This window comes from Lathyrus oleraceus, chromosome 7 (genome assembly GCF_024323335.1).
Source record: "Lathyrus oleraceus cultivar Zhongwan6 chromosome 7, CAAS_Psat_ZW6_1.0, whole genome shotgun sequence".
In the NCBI taxonomy this organism is placed as follows: Eukaryota; Viridiplantae; Streptophyta; class Magnoliopsida; order Fabales; family Fabaceae; genus Lathyrus; species Lathyrus oleraceus.
Genome location: NC_066585.1, coordinates 334,290,766 through 334,300,619, shown reverse-complemented (window position 1 = coordinate 334,300,619; position 9,854 = coordinate 334,290,766). Strand labels below are relative to the sequence as shown.

The 9,854-nt window shown below is 35.5% G+C and overlaps 1 protein-coding gene across 1 annotated transcript; it reads left to right on the top strand.

Moving 5' to 3' along the window:
- Positions 1-411: 411 nt before the first annotated feature.
- On the top strand, positions 412-3,067 carry LOC127105145 (chloroplast envelope quinone oxidoreductase homolog). The gene is made up of 4 exons (XM_051042303.1): positions 412-624; positions 713-857; positions 1,123-1,214; positions 2,172-3,067. The coding sequence occupies exons 1-4, from the start codon at positions 559-561 to the stop codon at positions 2,859-2,861; spliced, it is 993 nt and encodes a 330-aa protein (XP_050898260.1). The 5' UTR covers positions 412-558; the 3' UTR covers positions 2,862-3,067.
- The last annotated feature ends 6,787 nt before the right edge of the window (positions 3,068-9,854 follow it).

Here is a 9,854-nt window from a genome sequence, read left to right as displayed (position 1 = left end):
TGTATGAACCTGTTGATAAAACTCCCTTTGATTTTTCCCAAGTGTTGTCAGGTCATGTCAGACAAAGTGCCGTGTTTTTATTAAAAAAGCGGATAGACGGACACAAAGTGTTGTGTGGACGCTAGTCGTTTTAATAACAATATATTTTTATTAGGCAAAATTATATAAGTTTTTCAACAAAAATAAAATTCATGTTTTTTTTTTCTACTTTGTTCCCTTAACAAAAAAAACTCCATTAATTTTTATTAGCAAAACTTATATAATTTTTTTATTGATTGTTTATATTTTTTATTTAACTTAAAAAAAAAAATATTATAACAATGAATATATTGTTATTAATTGTTTACTTTGATACCGGTTAAGTTAGTAAACAAAGTCAATACTGTTAAGAAAATATATTTTCTTAAAAATTTATAAAAAAAACGTAAATGTAATGTTTGAGAATTAGGACCATTCCATTTACTTTCGTTTTTATATACAAAGAGAGTTGAAATTTGTAGAAATAAAAACAAGGCAACAAATACAGATCCATAGAATTCGGTGCTCTGCAAGATAGATATGGCTGCGAAACTTATGCAAGCTGTTCAGTACAGTTCCTATGGCGGAGGACCCTCCGGATTGAAGGTCATCACTTTTTCTTCTTTCTTCAAATTAAATTAACCTAATTTCATTAATATTTACATCTGCATCACTGATTCTGATTCAATTTCAGCATGTTGAAATTCCTGTTCCAACTCCAAAAACCAATGAAGTTTTACTCAAATTGGAAGCAGCTAGCATTAATCCAGTTGACTGGAAGATTCAGAAGGGTGATCTTCGTGCTATATTTATGCCTCGAAAATTTCCCCATACACCTTGTATGTATCACTGATCCATATCCTTTTTACTTAAATTTGTGTTTCGATTGGTTTATAAAAACGGTTTATTTAAGTTTATTGGTCAGCATAAGCACTTTTTCAAAGTGTTTGTGTGATACCTAAGAAATAGCTTATGACATGTCTATGAATTGTTTTTAACTTATGAAAACTGCTTTGTAGTTTATATAAAAATAATAAGTGGTTAATTAATGTGTATATACACATGAATTCATTCTTTGCTTATGCTTGTGGGACTTTGATTTAGGTACTGATGTAGCAGGAGAGGTACTAGAGGTTGGACCGCAAGTCAAGGATTTTAAAGTTGGTGACAAAGTTCTTGCTAAACTAACACATCAAGTACTCATCTCTTTCTTTCACTCCCTTAGTTTAGGGTTTTTCATTTCTTCCTATCATTTATGTTATTTCAAGTGTGAATTGCAACACTATTTCATGAATGAATTGGTTTTCGCCATATGTTATTAGGGAAGGCTTTTCTTATGATAAATATATAGACAAGTGAGTAAATACCCAATTTGGGCAGTCATATCAACCTAGTCCCTTATTTTATTGATATTGCATAATAGTCCCTCACTTATCGAATGGGCCCCTTATTTTATTGAGTAATGATGTATCAACCTCCAGGGATTGGCCTGCTGGGGAAGGTTTGGGTTCTGAGAGTGCTCCTCTCAAAGTCCCAGGTTCGAATACCGCTAGGTGCCCTCAATCCCTGTGTTGAGTCAGTCCATACAGAGCTTTGCTCTGGCTTCAAATGGGCCCCTGCGGTCCCTTGGATTAATCAATCGTAAGCTGGAATTGGTCCCCTTGAATTAGTCTGTCGAAAGGCCGGATACCAAGTTTACAAAAAAAAGTGACGAGCAACAGACATCTTAGTACACGTGTAGGCAAAAATCAGGGACTAAATCGATAAGAAGCTAGGGTCTTAATTGAAAATCTCCAATATCTATTTCTTGCTGTCTTCATCTTCTTTTCTTCTTTTTGAACCAACCATTTCAATGTACCTGGTCTATATTTAGTCTAGATACATTCATTATTCAATGAATCTAAAAAGTATTTTTTTTCCCTTAGGGACCGGAGGGAGGGAGTATATGAAGGTGCCACATGGATTATAGTGTGAAATTATTTATATAGCTGTGTTACAGTTTATTCATATGCTCTTCTGCTTCTGCTTGTGATATATATGCTCTTTCTTAATCCACAACTTTTGTACTGATACTATCTCCAATCCAACTATTTTTTATTCATATATGTTAATATAATAAGTATTATCAAATTTCGTGTTATGTTGAATGACAGTATGGAGGGGGACTAGCTGAGTTTGCAGTGGCAAGCGAAAGCTTAACAGCTGCCAGACCATCTGAAGTCTCAGCCGCTGAAGCTGCAGGTTTACCTATAGCTGGTCTCACAGCTCGTGACGCACTCACCGAAATTGGAGGAATTAAGCTTGACGGGACTGGCGAGCAGAAGAATGTTTTGGTAACTGCTGCTTCAGGTGGTGTAGGTGTATACGCTGTTCAACTTGCCAAACTAGGGAACAACCACGTGACAGCCACTTGTGGCGCTCGTAACATCGACTTTGTCAAAAGCTTAGGCGCTGATGAAGTTCTCGACTACAAGACTCCAGAAGGAGTAGCACTGAAGAGTCCATCTGGTAGGAAATATGATGCAGTGATACATTGCACCACTGGAATACCATGGTCAACTTTTGATCCTAATTTAGCTGAAAAAGGGGTTGTAGTGGATTTAACACCTGGCCCAAGTTCAATGTTTACTTTTGCTCTGAAGAAACTTACTTTTTCGAAGAAGCGGTTGGTGCCGTTTATTGTAAATGTCAAGCGTGAGGGCATGGAACATCTTGCTCAATTAGTAAAGGATGGAAAACTCAAAACAATCATCGACTCCAAGTTTCCTTTGAGCAAAGCTGAAGATGCTTGGGCTAAGAGCATTGATGGCCACGCCACTGGGAAAATCATTGTGGAGCCATAGGCACAGTTTACTCGGTGATGTTGTAGTTGTTCTTTCTACTTTTCTACTAAACGTTTGTATGTGTTTATATAGAAATAGAAATGAATGAATAATCTTAAATTCATATATGTAATGAGTCTCTTTTGCTGGTTTGTATGTGATATACCGATACAAAATGGTTCTCTTCTTTGATGAGTGATTTGAAAATAAAGACTTTTTTGATATAAGAGTGGCTCTTTTCTTTTATTTGGTATTCTAGTGATGATATATGGTGCATCTCTTCTTTGATGAGTGATTTAGTGATTCAGTTTGTTATAGTTTTGTCTTAATGGGAAAATGGAAAAGGCCAGAGATATCATCAAGTAATCGTCATCTCACCAAATGGAAGGTGAAAAGATGATGTCCTCTTATGCCATCATTCAACAAAAGTGGATATTAATGGAGCATCTAGTATGGTGAGGGAACAATCAGCCAACTGCAATAGGTCGTTGTAGCGGTAAATTCATGATCATTAAGCTATGGATAAGCTAGACATCAATTAAACAAGAGTCGCCACCGCGCTTTTATTGTTTCCAAGGGAAAAGGAAAAAGTACGAACAAAATCCAAGAATAAAAAGTTTTCAAATCAAAATCAATAAAATGTCAGAGATTACAGGTAAGGAGATTGGTTACACAGAGGGAAGGTGTTAGCACACAAAGTGTCATATGTACTCCTAGGGAGCCCTTTCTTGTGTGCATATGTATTTTTTGTACAAATGATGTTTGCAAACAAATAGAATTTGGGGATGATAAAAGAATTCATTAACTATATTTTTGTATTTGATAAGACCTTCGGACATGTGTCTACGTACCAACATAAAAATGAGGGATCAAAACCTCGTAGTTCGTGATATCAATTTCAAAGTGGATAAATTACTTTTAACAAAAATTTAAGTTTAAAAGGCACAAAGGCCTAAAAATGGTTTGAACGGGTGTTAGTTCTTTTTTTTTACTTTTGAAATTTTAAGTCAGGTATAGTTAAGTTTATTTACAAGTTTGATTAAGAAAAGAGTTTAAAATGCAATGACATAAAGCCAAAGTTTCTAGTTTGCATAATACTCTATGTTTAGAAAACAGACGCAAGCAAAGAAGATTTTAAAAGGAGGGAGAAGATTTTGAAATTAAAGAAATGGGGAGGAGATGAAGAGACTAGTCCTAAGCACAAATGTAAAAGTTGAGAGTTGAAAAGATCTGACCGATGGGCTGCAATCCAATAAACAAGAATGTCATATAGAAACCTAAATTTCCCTTAGACTTTAGAATCAAACAACAATGCAAATACACAAATAACAAGTTGAAGAAACAAGGCATCAAATAAAGATAGCCACATCCAAGCTTAACAATTCCATGATCTTCTTCAAGTTTGCCCATGTAACAGATGACTTCAAAAGATGGCATAAGTCATAGGTTCAAAGTAACAACTACACAATGATCATGTTGCAGATGAACTCAAATGGATCTTCAATGTTGTATCAGATGAAGGTTCACTTCACAAGCACTTGGTTTCATGAAAGTTGGCATTGGCCAAGTCCTTTGCATAGGGAGTGTTGCCTAAATTCTAAGTCCAATAGTCTCAGATCAAACCAACAGTCCATACAAGATATTTTTTAGGATTTTTGTTCTTATTATGTACATTAATGGTCAAAAACCACACAAACAAACACAATATACACAAACAAAAATATATCACCAAAATATGGTCTAAGTGGACAAAGTGAAAATGACATTAACATAAACAAATTGAATGGTATGAATAATGGCAAATGAATAAAGCTTAAAAAATAAAGTGCATTAAAAATAAATGACTTGAAATTAAATGTTAGTTGTTAATGAGTTAGAAGTTAATATTGCTTTTGCTTTTGCTTTTGCTTTTGCTTAAGTCATTCTTTGGAGAACACTCAACCCACTTATCACAAGCATGAATCCTTGAACCAAGACATCTTTCAAAGGAAGGAAAAAAAGGTCAAGTTTCCACACAATACCATGAAAGAGGGGAGACTTACAACCTCACTAACTAGAATGCTATGCCTTTTGTATCAAAATTTAGCGTTATGTTAAGCAATCATAATTGGACTTATGTAGAAGTCATAACTATTTGAGGTCGGGAAATAGAATTTTGGTGTTAATGCATGTTAGAGACATAGTATGATGAACTAGGCTCATGAAACATACCACACACACACAAAATATGCAAAGTGGAGGGCTTAATCCCATCCATATTTATGTTGATTTTACAATCAACTAGCCTTAGGATATTGAGATATCATAGGTCCATGACATGAATGCATAAAGAAGGGGAATGAGATGAAGATGGAGGAAGAATGGATCAAACACAAATTGGACAAAGGAGGACTTTTACCAAGTTAAGATCATCCATTCATTTTGGGAGATGGAATGTACATTCCATCAATCCCCTAAATCCAATGATCTAACCTAACAAAGTCAAGTCAACCTTGACCAGGGTCCAACAACCCAAGTTAAACTCACAAAGTAAATTAAAATGGCCCTACACAATTAATTTGGAATTTAATCAATTAAAAATATTAAAAATAATGCATTAAATTAAACATGGTTGGTCAATTTCCTAAACCTCATCAAAACACCAAAGAAATGGCCATGAGATTTATCATAGGTCAAATAAGGTCAAAGGACCTTGGAGAAAAAAATTCAGAATTCTTGAAAACTTAAAAATATTTTTAAACAATTAAAAATATTCACAAAATCAATTAAATCATGAAAAATATTAATAATGGTCCAAAAAATACTTTTAATTCAGAAAATGAATGATTTTATTTAAATTTTTTTGGAGAAACTCTCATATTTTTTGGATCAATATTAAAATTAATATGAATTAATGAAAATCAAAGGAATAAAAATGAAAATCAGATAATCCAAAAAAACGTAGACCACTTGATCTCCCTCATTAATTGAGGTGGCAGATCAAGTGATGGAAAGTGTGCGTTCCATGATGCGCGCTAGTCAACATTCCACACGTTTGGTAATCACAATGAGCGCTCAAGATTAAAACGTTTTAAAACAAATCAATGACTCTGAACACTTCCAGCTCACCGCCGGAGCCAAAGACCGGTCATCTTCTCCGATGACCCTGGACGGACTGGTTCATTCATCACCATATCATAAATGAAAAAGGAGGACATGATCTTAAAGAAAAAATGGCGTAGATCACGGATATCACCTCAATTTAACCTAACTCCAAATATATAGAGAGATACGTGGAGTTGAATTTTGAGGTGTGTCAACTGAGTTGCTTCGATTTGACCTCAAAGCAACTCAATCTTCTTGCCTAAATTGGTAGGACTTCAGACAACCAAAGATCCAAGAGAATTGATGAGAATTGAGAGAGAATCGAAGAGAAGAAAAATCTGAAAAAATACCTTCAATGTTGTGCAGAACTGGATCTCTCTTGCTTCAATCCGTGCTTAATCTTGCTTATGGAGCTTGTGGAAGTGGATTAAGAGTGATGCAAAGCTTTGGATCCTTGAGTTTTTGAATCTCCAAACAGTGAGATTCAAACTCAAAATTCAAATTGAAATTTATCAGGTTTTCCTTTGAATTGAGAGGGTTTCAATGGTTGGAGGCAATGCCGGCGCGCAAGGTCCCTGAAACTGAAGCATTGGACCTCTATTTATAGCAAAAGGTGAGTGTCATTGGCACACTTAAAAATACTTCCAAAATTGGCAATGCAATGTACATGCTTGCATGGGCGTGTGCAGGCCCATGAAGCAACTCTACTATGTCCATAATCAACTGAAATGAGGCTTGAATGAAGCTTGGACTGCAAGGCAAATATATTTGAATGTTTGAAGCATGACTCTTGCCAGCTGATACAACCCTGTTATAGCCATGCGCAGACCCCTCAAACTTTGTCCAAAATGAATGAATTAGGACTCTTTGGAAAGCTTAGATTAAGAGGAGAAACTCTTATATTGAACACTTTTCCATTTGGGACTTGTATCATGGTGAATTTTGAGGTGAAAGTTTGGAAATTTCAACATGTCAAAATATTTTCTAAGTGTCAAGCCAAATGTTCAATTATTCCATCTTGCCTAACTTTTTATGTGAGCTCCAAATGAGAAAAGTGTCTTCATAAAAGTTGTAGTTCTTTCTAAAACTTGAAAATGGCAACAAATTTGGCATCATTTGGATTTGGGATGAGTGAGTTATGGATTTTTGAAGTTGAGAAAAATCACTTGTTCAATGGTATTGGTCCAAAATGACCTATAATGTATCCTCATATCACATGCTCATAAAAGTTGGTTTAGATCTTACTCCAAACATAAAAGTTGTAGTAGACACCTTGAATTTGATTGTTCAACTTGGAAATCTTTCATCTTATAAAAAATGAGCAAGTTATTGCCTTGGGAAGTTGACTTTCAAATTAGGGTTTAGACAAAATGACCTATAATGTTTCAGCATAGAAAACGACTTTCCAAGCAAAATTAGCTTTAGACCTCAACATAAAAGTTGTTTGGAATGTTATTTAGAGTAACGTTGTTGTTTGAATAATTTTCATATGATGAAAATTATAGGAGATAGGGTCTAGGGAGACTCAGTTTTGATCAGATGAATTCATCTGACCAACCACCATCAACCAACTTGCTAACTTGCAATTCTATTGACATTTTAGGCTCATGGTAGATCATATATGCATAAGATGATGAATTTTGAAGTGTCCCTTAAGAAATTTGATCAATTGATGAGTAAGCTTGTTGAACAAGTTACTCAAGATACCTAGATGAACTAGTGTTTCCAAGGTAAACCAACTCCAAACTCTTGAAGAAATCTTGATAAAAATAACACGTAGAAATCATTGGGACTCATATATGATGCTTAGATCCATGGTGGATCATTACTTGGTTGTGCTCTTAGCAATGAGGGTCTTAAACCCTATATGTGAACTTGATAGATCAATAATGATCATGCCCTACCTACAAAAGAGTTAGGCAAATACAAAGACATATTTTTGGTATTTTGGTTAGTGAAATGATAAAATACAAGTATGATACAATCACATGGTGTTTGGTGATCTCTCCCAAGACAAACCCAATGAAAGAGGGGTAAGGAGAATGCCAAGGTATGATTCCAATGTTAATGCATATGATGATATTGGATGAGGGATCTTAGGGTCAAAATTCGGGTCTTACAGATGCCCTTATTTAAGGACATTCTAATTGAGGAGGTGAAGGTTAAAATTTTCGTATCGACTGAGTATAATGGGCTTAAATAAAAACATATAGAAACAAATTTTGGTCCCTAAGAGACCTCATGATGCATATGATACGAATATAAAAGCAAATATTTGTGGGGAAACGTTGCCACAAAGGAAAAGAAATCAGAGAGACCGAAAGTCCGCAGAAGTGTAATGCATTCCATAAGGAAAACTCATTGGGAAGACATAGACTCTAAGGGGATGAAAAAGGTTACACGTAGGCCAGGCTACGACTCAAAAACTGCTGGGAGATCAGAGGAATTCCATAAAAAATGGAAAGACTTGGCCGGGGAAACAAAAGACGTCTGCAGGGGAGACGGGTAGATTAGAATAAAACTGAAATACTCGAATCATGCAGGAAAAGCGACTTCACCAAGGAAATACGCACTCAACTCGACCGAGGAAGAAACAATCTTCAACACAGGAGGGGAAAAAGTCTATTATTCACTACATGTTACTAGGTAAGGAGATAATAAAAATCTAACAGAGAGGACACCCGTTACCGGTTAGGGTAAACATATCAAGGATGACTCATTGAGGGTCGCCAGGAAGTGCATTCATTATTGGTTACTGGGTAGGAATAAACTTGCTGGGGAAAAACTGCAGAAATAGGATTTACAACTACCGGTTACTGGTTAAAGTGAACATATCAAGGATAGACTCAAAAAAATACGCCATCGGTTAAGATGAACATATCAAGGATAATCTTGCCCGGGAATGTTAAGGAGGATACTCGTCATCGGTTAGGATGAACATATCAAGGATATACCACCTGAACAAAAAGTAGGAATTACATCTATCGAATGCTGGATAGAATACCACCACAAAGAATATCTGTCACCGGTTAGGATGAACATATCAAGGATAGACTCTGCCAAGGGAGAAAAGCAGGATTTACAACCACCGGTTACTGGGCAGAAGACCGCAAGGAGAAGGAAACCCGTCATCGGTTAGGATGAACATATCAAGGATTAACTCTCTGGGGAACAAGTAGGGATTACAACTACCTTTTTACTGGGTAGAATACCAAATATGAGAATATCCGTTATCGGTTAGGATGAGCATATCAAGGATAAACTCAAAGCAGAGGAAGAAAATATTCGTCACCGGTTAGGATGAACATATCAAGGATATACTTCCTGGGGAAACATGAAAATGAATCCATTGGGGAGAAAAATGTCACTTTTGTCGGGTATTGGGCAAGAAGTAACAAACTGAAACCTAAGAAGAACATTACCAATTAATGGGTAATACACTCTTAGGGGACCTTGAAGCATCAATCTAGGTAAGATCTAGAAAGAAAACAGTCAATCAAGACTCGACCCAATGAGGATATAAATCAAGGGGAGCAGTTCCATCCAGATAATCAAATGGGGAGGAAGTTGAAACAAATCATCATCCACGAGAAAATAACTCAGTGGGGGAAAGGAGAAAGGTTAGAGTCTTTCTGCTTAAGGGGCTGACACTCTACAATTGAAGGAGGATAAACACCAAACTCGTAGGGGGATAAAGTACCACCATAACAGAGAGTGAGAATTACAAAAAATAAATCAACATGTGTAATGATGAAATAATGAAATTATATGAGTATATATGTATATGTATATGTATATGTATATGTATATTTATATGTATATGTATATATGAGGATTATGCTGACAAAACAATCACAAAGGATACAAATATATTGCAGATTTGAATCATCGATACAATTCTCGGCCAATCCACAAAAGAGGGAAATAACT